This window comes from Plasmodium fragile, assembly GCF_000956335.1.
Source record: "Plasmodium fragile strain nilgiri unplaced genomic scaffold supercont1.5, whole genome shotgun sequence".
In the NCBI taxonomy this organism is placed as follows: Eukaryota; Apicomplexa; class Aconoidasida; order Haemosporida; family Plasmodiidae; genus Plasmodium; species Plasmodium fragile.
Window position 1 is genome coordinate 421,282 of NW_012192585.1, and position 11,206 is coordinate 432,487.

At 43.9% G+C, this 11,206-nt stretch overlaps 3 protein-coding genes across 3 annotated transcripts; 1 reads left to right on the plus strand and 2 right to left on the minus strand.

Annotated features, from left to right (window-relative positions):
• Positions 1–1,600: 1,600 nt before the first annotated feature.
• On the plus strand, positions 1,601–3,363 carry AK88_00673 (T-complex protein 1 subunit eta; the record flags this gene model as incomplete). Its single annotated transcript, XM_012478319.1, has 2 exons — positions 1,601–1,615; positions 1,756–3,363. The coding sequence occupies 2 exons, from the start codon at positions 1,601–1,603 to the stop codon at positions 3,361–3,363; spliced, it is 1,623 nt and encodes a 540-aa protein (XP_012333742.1).
• Positions 3,364–3,898: 535 nt separating this feature from the next.
• AK88_00674 (uncharacterized protein) lies at positions 3,899–8,368 on the minus strand (the record flags this gene model as incomplete). The annotated part of the gene is made up of 1 exon (XM_012478320.1): positions 3,899–8,368. One exon carries the CDS (start codon positions 8,366–8,368, stop codon positions 3,899–3,901), a length of 4,470 nt encoding a protein of 1,489 aa, XP_012333743.1.
• Positions 8,369–9,505: 1,137 nt separating this feature from the next.
• Positions 9,506–10,939, minus strand: AK88_00675 (uncharacterized protein; the record flags this gene model as incomplete). Its single annotated transcript, XM_012478321.1, has 1 exon — positions 9,506–10,939. The coding sequence occupies one exon, from the start codon at positions 10,937–10,939 to the stop codon at positions 9,506–9,508; it is 1,434 nt and encodes a 477-aa protein (XP_012333744.1).
• Between the last annotated feature and the right edge of the window lie 267 nt (positions 10,940–11,206).

Consider the following 11,206-nt stretch of genomic DNA (forward strand, 5'->3'; position numbering starts at 1 on the left):
TTTTTTTTTTTTTTTTTCTTTCTTGGCCCCTATTCTCAATTTTGCGATAGGTACTTTAACTCATTTTTGGTATGTAGTGCTGATAAAACACAGGGGTGTTTTATTTTTACTCTCCTTTTATATGTCCCTGCTCTGATGCGTAGCAAGGCCCGCAAAAGAAGTGACCCTAACCCTACGGTCGCAACTTGCCTTTTGGGAGGACACGCACCCCGACACGTGTAGAGGGGGCTGGGACTGCTGACGCGATTATATATTTCTTTTTTCTCACAGGAAAAAAAAAAAAAACAAAACAGGCCAATTTTTTTTTCTTTTTTCGTGTCACGTTCGCAAGGTGCGATCTGCACAACGACGCACATGTGGAAATGTTCTTCACTTTTCATGTGTGTTCCATGTATGTGGTTTTCTCTTTAATGTGTGTTTTGCTCTGCATGTGGGCATGCCCACGCTGCAGCTATGTAGTTTGTGTATACTTGGCTTTAACCCTCATTGCAGCGCTCTCCTTTTTGCGCAAAGGTGCAGGTGTACAACGATGTGCTATGTAATATTTTCCTGCATCCGTTTTTTCTTCTTTCTTTCTTTTTTTTTTTTTTTATGCTTAATCTTTCTATAAGAACTTAAGCGAGTTAGCGAAAAACAATTTTTACTTTGTCGTGATGATCAACTTTTAACCTTTCCGCATAAACACATCGGGTGAAGGTGCGGGGCCGCCCCTTTTTAATTAAACATGTAGCTTCCAGCAGTGTGCATACGGTTGTGTGGCAGGTATAATAATGGCGCTGTTGGTACATGAGTCCGCTGAAAAAGGTGTGATTTTTTTTTTTTTTTTTTTCTTTCTTGGCCCCTATTCTCAATTTTGCGATAGGTACTTTAACTCATTTTTGGTATGTAGTGCTGATAAAACACAGGGGTGTTTTATTTTTACTCTCCTTTTATATGTCCCTGCTCTGATGCGTAGCAAGGCCCGCAAAAGAAGTGACCCTAACCCTACGGTCGCAACTTGCCTTTTGGGAGGACACGCACCCCGACACGTGTAGAGGGGGCTGGGACTGCTGACGCGATTATATATTTCTTTTTTCTCACAGGAAAAAAAAAAAAAAAAAATACACTAGTAACAACAGGAAACATACAGAGAAGGTTGCATGTGATGTTTTCAGCAGGGCATTCTCGAAGGACCATATTTTTTTTTTTTTTTTTTTTTTTTGTTTGCGCATTTTTCCCTGTTGTGGAGGTAGCTAACCCTCGTGGTGAATTCGTGAGTGACGTGTTTTTCATGCCAAGTGGGAGTATATATATAATACCCCCGCCAATGGTAGTGTAAATATGAGGCCGACTTTTTTTTAATGCCCACCAGTCAGTGACAAAAAAAGGGGGAATCAATACAACGGGAATGCAAACAAGTCGATGGTTAGAAAGCATACGGACCTGGATGGTGATATAGTTTTTTGCTTCTTTTGTTTCTCCTAGTTTTCCACTTTTTTTTTCTTTTTTTTTTTTTTTTGCGTCCCTTTGCCCACGTCGGTGAGGTGAAGAAAGTACTACAAAGGAGATACCTGCCTAAGGACTTGGCCTATTTGACTAGTTCCACTTGATCTCTTCCAAAATGAGTCACTTAATGGTAAGGCCGCCTCTTCCGCAATGGGATGAAAGAGGGAGCAATGCGGCGGGAAACGTCGCAGTTAGCCCCACGCTCCTTCCCCTGCTAACGCGAATCCTTCTCACACGCTTCCTTTCCCCTATAACACTTCTCCACTGCAGTCGTTACCCATCGTGCTTCTGAAGGAGGGCACGGACAAGGCCCAGGGGAAGAGCCAAATAATTCGGAACATAAACGCATGCCAGATTATCGTGGACATAATAAAGACGACCCTTGGACCCCGGGGCATGGACAAGCTTATATACACAGACAAAGATGTGACAATAACAAATGATGGTGCGACTGTGATGAATCTCCTGAACATTTCTCACCCCGCAGCTTGCATCCTAGTGGATATTGCCAAATCACAAGATGAAGAAGTAGGAGATGGAACGACCTCCGTTGTTGTAGTAGCAGGAGAGTTATTAAATGAAGCGAAACAATTAATAAACGATGGTATAGAACCCAATATGATAATTGATGGGTTCAGAAATGCATGCACGGTAGCTATAAACAAATTGAATGACTTGAGTCTTAGGTTCGTAAGCAAAAGTGAAGAGGAAAAAAAAGAAATCCTAATTAAGTGTGCACAGACGGCATTAAATTCAAAGCTGGTTTCAAATCACAAAGCCTTCTTTAGTGAACTTGTAGTCAATGCTGTATACAAACTAGGAGAGTACATGGACAAATCTAATATTGGTATTAAGAAGGTGACAGGTGGTTCTTGCCTAGATACACAACTCATTTACGGAGTGGCTTTTAAAAAAACTTTCTCTTATGCAGGATTTGAACAACAACCCAAAATATTTTTGAACCCAAAAATACTACTCCTAAATGTAGAGCTAGAATTAAAAGCAGAAAAGGAAAATGCAGAAGTCAGGATTGATAACCCAAATGATTATAATTCCATTGTACAGGCAGAATGGGAAATCATTTTTAAAAAATTGAATTTAATAAAAGAAAGTGGAGCAAATATTGTGTTGTCACGGCTACCCATTGGAGATATAGCCACTCAGTTTTTTGCAGATCACGATATTTTTTGTGCAGGCAGAGTGGAAGATGCAGATTTAAAAAGAACTGCAAGTGCAACAGGTGCCATCATACAAACATCCCTCTTCAACTTGAATGAAAGTATATTAGGTACCTGTGGTGTCTTTGAAGAAATACAAATTGGTAATGAAAGATATAACATATTTAAAGAATGTTTGAAGACCAAGTCAGTCACCATTATCCTCAGAGGAGGTGCGAATCAATTCATTGAAGAGGTAGAGAGATCGATCAATGACGCCATTATGATTGTACTCAGATGTATCGGCAATTCTGAAATTGTTCCTGGAGCAGGATCTATTGAAATGCAATTATCCAAGCACCTTAGAATTTATAGTAGATCCATTTGCAACAAGGAGCAAATCGTTTTGTACTCTTTTGCCAAGGCTCTTGAATCCATTCCTAGACACCTCTCTCACAATGCAGGTTATGACTCAACAGACATTTTAAATAAACTCAGGAAAAAACACTCTGAGGAGACCAGCGATATTTGGTATGGAGTGGACTGCCAGGAGGGAGACATCATCAATGCGTATGAACATTGCATTTTTGAAGTCACCAAAATTAAGAGGAATGTAATTTACAGCGCCACTGAGGCTGCCTGCCTCATCCTCTCCATCGACGAGACGATAAAGAACCCCGCCAGCAACGCAGACAAGGGCCCGCGAAACCCATACGCATGATAATAGGGGCAGGCGTCGTGGGGTGGAACTCATTTTGTACACGTGCTGGAGACCCTTCCCATGCCTCTACCACACAAAGTTACACGCACGCTAACACGTGCGCTAACCCGTGCGCTAACTGATATGCATAGGCGAAACTATTTTTACGTCGTCGCCGGCACGCATGAACCTCTGTGCGGGAAGTGGAGACACAAAAATCGCTTCTTCCCATTCGTCAAGCTGAAGTGCAGTTTTGCGGCTCTACACTGTGTGTCGTCACTCGTGTTAACACTAATACAAAAAAAAAAAAAAAAAAAAAAAAAAAAAGAACCTTAAAGGCACTGTGCAAAAAGGCTTGAACCCCCCACCTGGGTTGCAAAAGCGAAAAAGGTGCAAAAAAAGAAGTCAAACACGAACTCAAACGCATACGCACTACAAACGCATACGCACTACAAACGCATACGCACTACAAACTCGTGGGATCTGTGAAAGGGGGACGCTTCCCCCTTCCGCGTAGGCATGCACGTGTAGCTGCCACATTTTTTTTGTTCCACCCTTAGGACCCCACCCTTTTACTTCCTATCTGACTCATCACTCGACTGATTACACTTGCCGGGACGTCCCCCGCTGGTTCGAGTTCCGCGTCAAGTGTCTTCAAGCGAGCCATGGGCTTGGAAGTGGAAACCGCAGAAGTACCTGCACTGTCTTTATTATTCTTCCTCCTGGGGGGAGGAGGGGTTTTGTGCCTCTCCTCCTGTTGCAACCTGAGCCTTCCCACTGCACTTCTCATTCTCGCTTGTGCCTTTTCTGTTCCGTGTACAATTGTCGCGCACCCATCCACGTGAACACGTGTTGATTTAAAAATCACACTAAGGTTGTCCATCCTGGTTGGGGAGACCTCCCTTCCTTTCTCTTCTTCCCGAGGAAGGTGGTCCTCCATTAGGGAACTTCCTACGCAGTTTTTTCCTTGCGTCTGCAAGTGGGTCTCTTTCTGGCTCTGCTCACCTGTGTGTACTCTGTTGGTACGTTCTTCTTCTCCCCCATTGTCGTCACCACGGGTTAAGGCCGCCCCCGGGGTAGTCCACTGAGCTTCATTCAAACCTCCCTTCTCACCATTTGTTGTGGCACTTTCCCCTTTATTCTGAACGCAACGTGGGTTCACCTCTACTAGCTTTTCCCCCTTCACATCGCTAACCAGCTCCATCTCATTCTTCCCACTGGCACGTTCTCCCTCTGGATCTGCATTACGGGTTCTATTCCCCCGTTGGTTCAGACATTCAGCAGTGTTATTTGCTTTCGTTTCTACCGTGGGGGAACTGCTCTCCTCGGTCAACCGCTTCCCCTCAGAGTAGCTGTTTGGTCGAGTAGCCGGCTCAGCACCACCCACTTGGTTCGCATCACCACTCGTCTTGTTTGCCCAATCCAGTCGACGCAGAAATTTTGTAACTTCATCATTGTTCAGTAGTAACTCTCCCGTGTGGGCTAATGTCTCCTGCAGATCATTCACTTTTGTATCTCCCCCTGTGAGGTCTCCTTCCCCCTTGCCATGAATCAAATGCATACAGAGTCCATCTTCCAATACCTCCACATCTGTGTTTGTCTTCCTGCTCGACACGGACGTAGCGGTCGAATGGAGGAGGACCTGCCCACCCACTCTGGTAGCTACTTCCTCCGTGTAAGGTTCTCCTTTGCCGGTCCCACCACATGCATCCACCATGCCCCCTTCCATCTTGGGCGGACTTTCCACAGGGACACTGCTTAACATAATACCATTCTTCACTCCAAGTTTGTCACAAGAATTCCTCACAGTGGTGAAATGAGAAACGTGCGCGCTATGATCACCGTTGGGCTTTTCCCCCAAGTGCTCATTCGCGTGCTCTCCAACGTTGGTTCCTTCTTCACCACGTGGAGCACTAACTGGAATGCCACCAATGAAAGAACTTCCCCCTACCGCATTTACTTGTGCATCCCCATTCGCGTAACAACCCGTATGGACACCTCCACCTACATTCACCCCCTTCATGACCTGCATCCCGTTACTGTACATCCCTGTGGTGTAGTCCCCATGAGAAAAATTAGAACCCACATTCAGTAGCATAAAGTGTTGCTCCTCATGCACTACATTAGGCTTCACAGTATCGATATTTACATCTGGGGGATTTGTGTTTCTTTTTTTTGAATGGACCCCTGCCAAGGTGTGTAGTCTAGCTCCGCTCACTCCTTCCTGTGCAAACACCTTCCCATGGGAGGTGTCAGTTCGGTGCGACTTCGTCTGCGGCGGACTCGTTTCCGGCGGCCCCGTCTGAGAGTGTCCCCCCCCTATTGCATCCTCCCCCAGCGCACTCGTGGGAAGGCAAAACGGGTTGATCGATTCTATACTACTGGACTCAGCGCACATGTTCTGGTTGCACTCAGCTAGTGCCATCTCGTCATTATAATCTGAACAGTTTATCTGACCAGGAACAAAGTCTTCAATTTGATACTTGTTCACATGTTGGTTATACTCCGGGTCGTCCATCCCATCGTAGTAGTATAGCAGACTGGAGTCCCTCATGAACCGGTCGTAATTGTAATTACTGGTGTCGCTGCTTTGCACCGTTTGGAGGCTGTCCTGCTGCCTGCTTAACCCATCCCCGCTCAAGCGATTCTCCTTAGTCTGCTTCTCGGACAGCACAACTGGCCGTTCGAGCAGGTTCGCGGCCAAGTGTTTGTAAACCGAGTTGATATTCTTCTGGTGCAAATGAAACATCGGGCTTTTCATATTTATCTTTGGATGGAAGGAAGGGATGAGTGCAGACCCTTTGTTCTCCTTCTTAATATTCACCAACGTCTTGAACAGGGCATTAACGTCGCTCTCCTTCTTGGCTGTCAACAGCCAGTACCCACACAACTCCCTTTTCTCATTGTACTCTGTAATTTCTACCCCATAAGGGTGGTTCCTTTTTTCCAATATTGTTATGTTCGTAATGTCAGGGTCGGAGAAGAGCTTCACGCTGACGTTGCTGATACTCACCACAGATTCGATGTCGTTGCTGAAATTGTTTAGCTCGTTTGGGGGGATGAAGTGGTTGTTGTGGCTAGACCCACTTTGGGGGGAATCCTCCCGCACAGGCAACTGGGAAGGTAAAGCGATTTTACGGTGGCTTCCATCCGCAGAAAAGGGACCCATGCAATTTTTTCCCACTCCACTCCCCACCGTATCTGCGTGAGTGTGCACACACAGATAAATGGACCGCAGAGAAACTGTCCTGACCTCCCACTTCTCATGTAAGGAGTCCTTCCGCCAAAACTGCTGCTCATAAGTTACCTCCATATTCATGTACAAGTCGGTGAACGGGAGAACGTGAAAATATCGCTGCTGCCTCCTCGCGTCTCCATCCACAGGCTCCACCCTCTCCTTATTGTATATCCTTTTCTGGAGGATGTGTTTAAAATGAGCAGGGTAGACAGAAATTTGGCTACTGCAATTGAACAGCTTTTCAAATTCCTTCTTAATAAGTGCAGAGGTATCACTGACCTTTTTTTTCGCTTCTAAAACTTCTTCTTTCATCGTTTCCACTAAAGAAGGTAAATGCTCCGACTTCATTTTGGAGTGAGGAATTTCTAGCTTCTTTTCCATGTCTATTAAATTGTCTTTTGAAAAAAATAAACACTTGTATGATTCTAATTTGTCCACATAGTAGTCTAGAGACAGTCCTGCATTGCGACCACTCAATTTAACCATGTGTTGAAGTTCATTTTTCTTCTTCTCTAAATAGCTGTGATAATTTATTCTCTGGTCGTCCATTTTTTTTAGAAACTGGGTGCTTTTGTCCTGTACCATTTTTAACTCTTCATGTAATTTTTTTTTTTTTTTTTCTAAGAATATATTTGTAATGGTGAAGGAAGCTCTTATGGACCTCTTCACATTTTTGTTCGTGATTTTTCCATACTTGTAAATGTTCCTGAGGGATGGGATTGTGTTTTTCAGGATTAGCGATTTCTTACACAAGACTTCTAGCTTCTCATTCAATTCTTGCTTTATTTCATTCTTTGCATCTACTAGGGTATATATTTCGTGACTCCCACGGAGTAGTTTGAATCCCGGTTTGAGCTGCATCAGATCGTTTTCATGGGTGGCGGTCTCCACATTTTTGTTTATACTGACGATGGTTTGGGTTGTTGGGGAGTGTCCGCCACTGCAGTGGGACCCATCTTGCCGCTTCTCCATTACGTTCTCCCCATCTACCTCATTCTGCACATGCAGAGGGTCATTCAGCAAGCAGTCCGTACATAGTAAAGTGTAGTGACATGTTTTGCAAGCATATTTGACATACTCATTTGTGTGCACAGAACATTTCTCTCTAATTTTAACTGGAATATTATTATCCATTTCAACTAGCCATTTGTCCTTTTCTTTCATGATCACTTCATTATAGGAGTAATCATTTTGGAACAAGCCACTACTAGCCACATTAACAATATGGTCCTGATTATTCTTGTGCAATTTAATACTGCACACTGCACACAGAAATATGTTACACGTTTTGCAAAACAGTGTTGAAATGTTAAGGAAACAATTCATGCATGTCCTGAATTCACCCACACAAGGAGCAGTGTGATTAATCTTCACGTGTCTCAAATAGTCGTTCAAGTTGTTTGCACTTTTGTTCGTGTAATGAATGTCATGTATATTGTCCATTATATTGTACTTTGTGTTTATTTCTCCTTTTCTACACGAAATAAAAACATTTTTTTCATGACTCAAATTGTGTATATCTTCTTTGTATTTCACAAAACAGCTCATGTCTTCTCTTTCGTTTAACTGCAGCGGGGGGTCACCATTTTCCTGTTCCTTTCCTTCATCTTGTTCCCACTTTTCACACTTTTTGTATGACCCATTTGTGCCTATATGGTTGATGATAAGATTTGCCCTCTCTTTCCTTTCCCTTCCAAAAAACTTGTCCTGCTCGTGCTGGGCTGCGCCACCCTTGCACTCGTTTGGCGCCACGAACAGGGGCTCGCGGATGACGATTTTGTCGTTCATAGGAGTGGCCTCTTCGCTGGGCAATTGTGCGCGATTGTATGCAAGTGTATACTTCTGTGCGCATACATGCGTGTTTGCACTAGTTCATGTAGCACTGCTCGCACTTATTGCGCTCACTGTTGTGTGTTATTCTTTTTCCCCTCTCTGCGGTCTATTCCTCACGCAGGCACCGCATGGAGCGTATCACACTCCAGACTGATTGTCTTTGCCACGCTCAACCCGCTTTATCAAATGCAAGTACGCCCTTCAAGAAATTGACAAGGAAACAATTTTTCTGCCACACAAAATGATACGTGTATGACGAGCAAAAAAATTTTAGCGTACCTCGCGTTGTCTCCTTTCTGTATGTATGCTTTCGCGTCTACCCATTTTTTCTTTCATACTGATGGAAAGTGAACATTTTGTCGATTCTTCCTTTTAGGGATTTTTTTTTTTCTTTTTTTGCAAGTATGCTGCGCAATTGTATTTTTTTTTTTTTTACCTGAATGTGCAAGGTGGAAAAAAAAAAAAAAAAAAAAAAAAAATCGCGAAAAACGGGAGAATTATTCTATTGCCGCGTGATTGCATGAACCGTTCATGCGAATATTATCCATTTGTGTATTTTTTTTTTTTTTTTTTTTTTTCGCCAAATGGCTAGCTGCTTTCCCTTTTACGATAACAAAATGAAAAGGAATACATTTGTTTTTTTTTTAAGCCAATTCGTATGCAAGTGCTTCCCTGAGGGGCGATGGGGAAATACTTCCCGCTTCGGATTTGCAAAAGACGCGCAGTTTCTATTCCAAGGGGAAGCAATATTAATAAGATCACGGTTGTTAAAAATGTGTGGTGGGTGAAAACTTGACATGTGTAGGCATATCTTAAAAGGGGGAAAAACAGGAAGAAAAAAAAAAAAAAAAAGTTCGGCGCGCCGTGTGAATTTCAAATAATTACGTTAAAAAGGATAAAAAAAAAACATAAAACATACATATACATACGCATGTGTGATACGTCGGCAAAATGCGCGCGCCGTAACACGCCACCTATTCTGGTGTCTGCTTTGCAAAAACCGAGCGTGCACACACGGGGAGACATTTTGCGCCAGGCCCATATGGAAAAGCACCCTGCACGGGTGCAAGGCACTCCCGCAACTTCTAGATACTACTTGCCCACGTCGAAGGTCAACGTTACGTGCTGCATATTCTTGATGTTTACGAGCACCGCCTTGGGAGTGATGTCGAAGCTCGGAAGGCATACCAGCAGGGGCAGGGTATTTTCACCGTGCATGTGCTGCACCTCGAGCTGCGCACAATTCCCGTTAACAAAAATGTGGGGGTATTTGTCATCGTCCTGTAAACAAAACGGGTCCTTCCCTATGAACGGATAACACCCAAGAGTGTCTGGGCAGGTAGGAGATAAAATACGACTCTTGGCAATCATTTTCAGAGCATCCAGTGGAGAATTTTTTGAATAAGAAACGATATTGTTAACAGGTTCACCGGACATACAACATACGTTTACATTATCGACGGAGAAAAGGTACGGGTTCGTTACGCACTGAAAGGAATTGTAACTTTTGGCAGTCTTAAAAAATAAGTTAGGAAATGGTTGTTGGGGTAGAATGGCATCAGTGGGGTCATTTTCACCAGGCATTAAATCCACGTACACAGCTGGACAGAGAGAAGCAAGAAACGCATCAACGGTTTTCATGTCTTTCTCGTCGTTATTAATATTTCGAAGACTGTTACCAATAATAACTACTCTGATTAGCTTCTCTGCTACATTTTTGTCTCCATATAATCCCAAAATGAAATCCTTCAATAGAGAGGTACTATGTGCATTTCCGTTTTGTTCCGTTATACACAGCCCCGACACGAACATGATATATTTGTCGTCATCACTAATGCACCTCGGAACTTGTAACTTTGGTACATACGCATAAATGAGCTCGTCCACATATAAAGAGCCATTGCTCATGGCCCTCCCTTTTATAATGACAGTCAGCCCAGTCACATAATGGTCGCTGTTTATATTTCCTTCCAACTTTAACCTTGCTGTTTCATCCTCCAGGAATAGGACATCTTCGTCATTCGAGTAATTTACCACCACGTCTTCCCCCTCATTAATTGCGCTGATGTATTCATTTAGGATGGAGGGCCTCAGATCCATTTTTTTGAACAACGTGCCTATGCAGTAGCAGTTTTCGTTCGTCTTAATTTCCTTTAGGTAGTGCAGCAGCGGATACTCGTCGTCACCGCCCCCTGCGTGACCCTTATGGTCCTCCTCACCTTCGCGCTTAACTCCATAGTCCAGCTCTAACTTTACCTTACCGTTTATCTGACCGTTTATGTGATCCTTGGCCCAACCGCTACCTGCGCCTAACCTCTCCACCGTCCTCACCAGCAGCCCCTTCATGGCCTTCGTCCTCGCGCTATAAATTTCGCAGTACTGCTGCGTGTAGGTCGCCTTGTCAATCAGGAACCCCTTGGAGTGGTTTTCATAATTGTAATGTTCCTTCTTAACCTTCTTTTGCAGGGGGGACTCGTGCTCATCCCCGAACTCGGGCTTCGCGCGCTTGATGGCGTCTTCGCTCATAGTGGGGCAAGGCTATTCACAAAGTAGAAACGTCTGCCGCCCTGGGGTCACACAAGTGCATGCCTGTGTGGGAACTATACTGTATATAGCTTATGGTCGTACGGACGTATTATCGTGCGAATGTGCAATCGTGCAAGCGTGTGAACGTAGTACACATTTGTGTCAGTGCACATGCAGGAATAAGCGCGCTTCACGTGGGCAGCACTTTGCGCGTTCAACTTTGTCGCTTTTCCTGGGAACCAAAAAAAAAAAAAAAAAAAAAAAAAA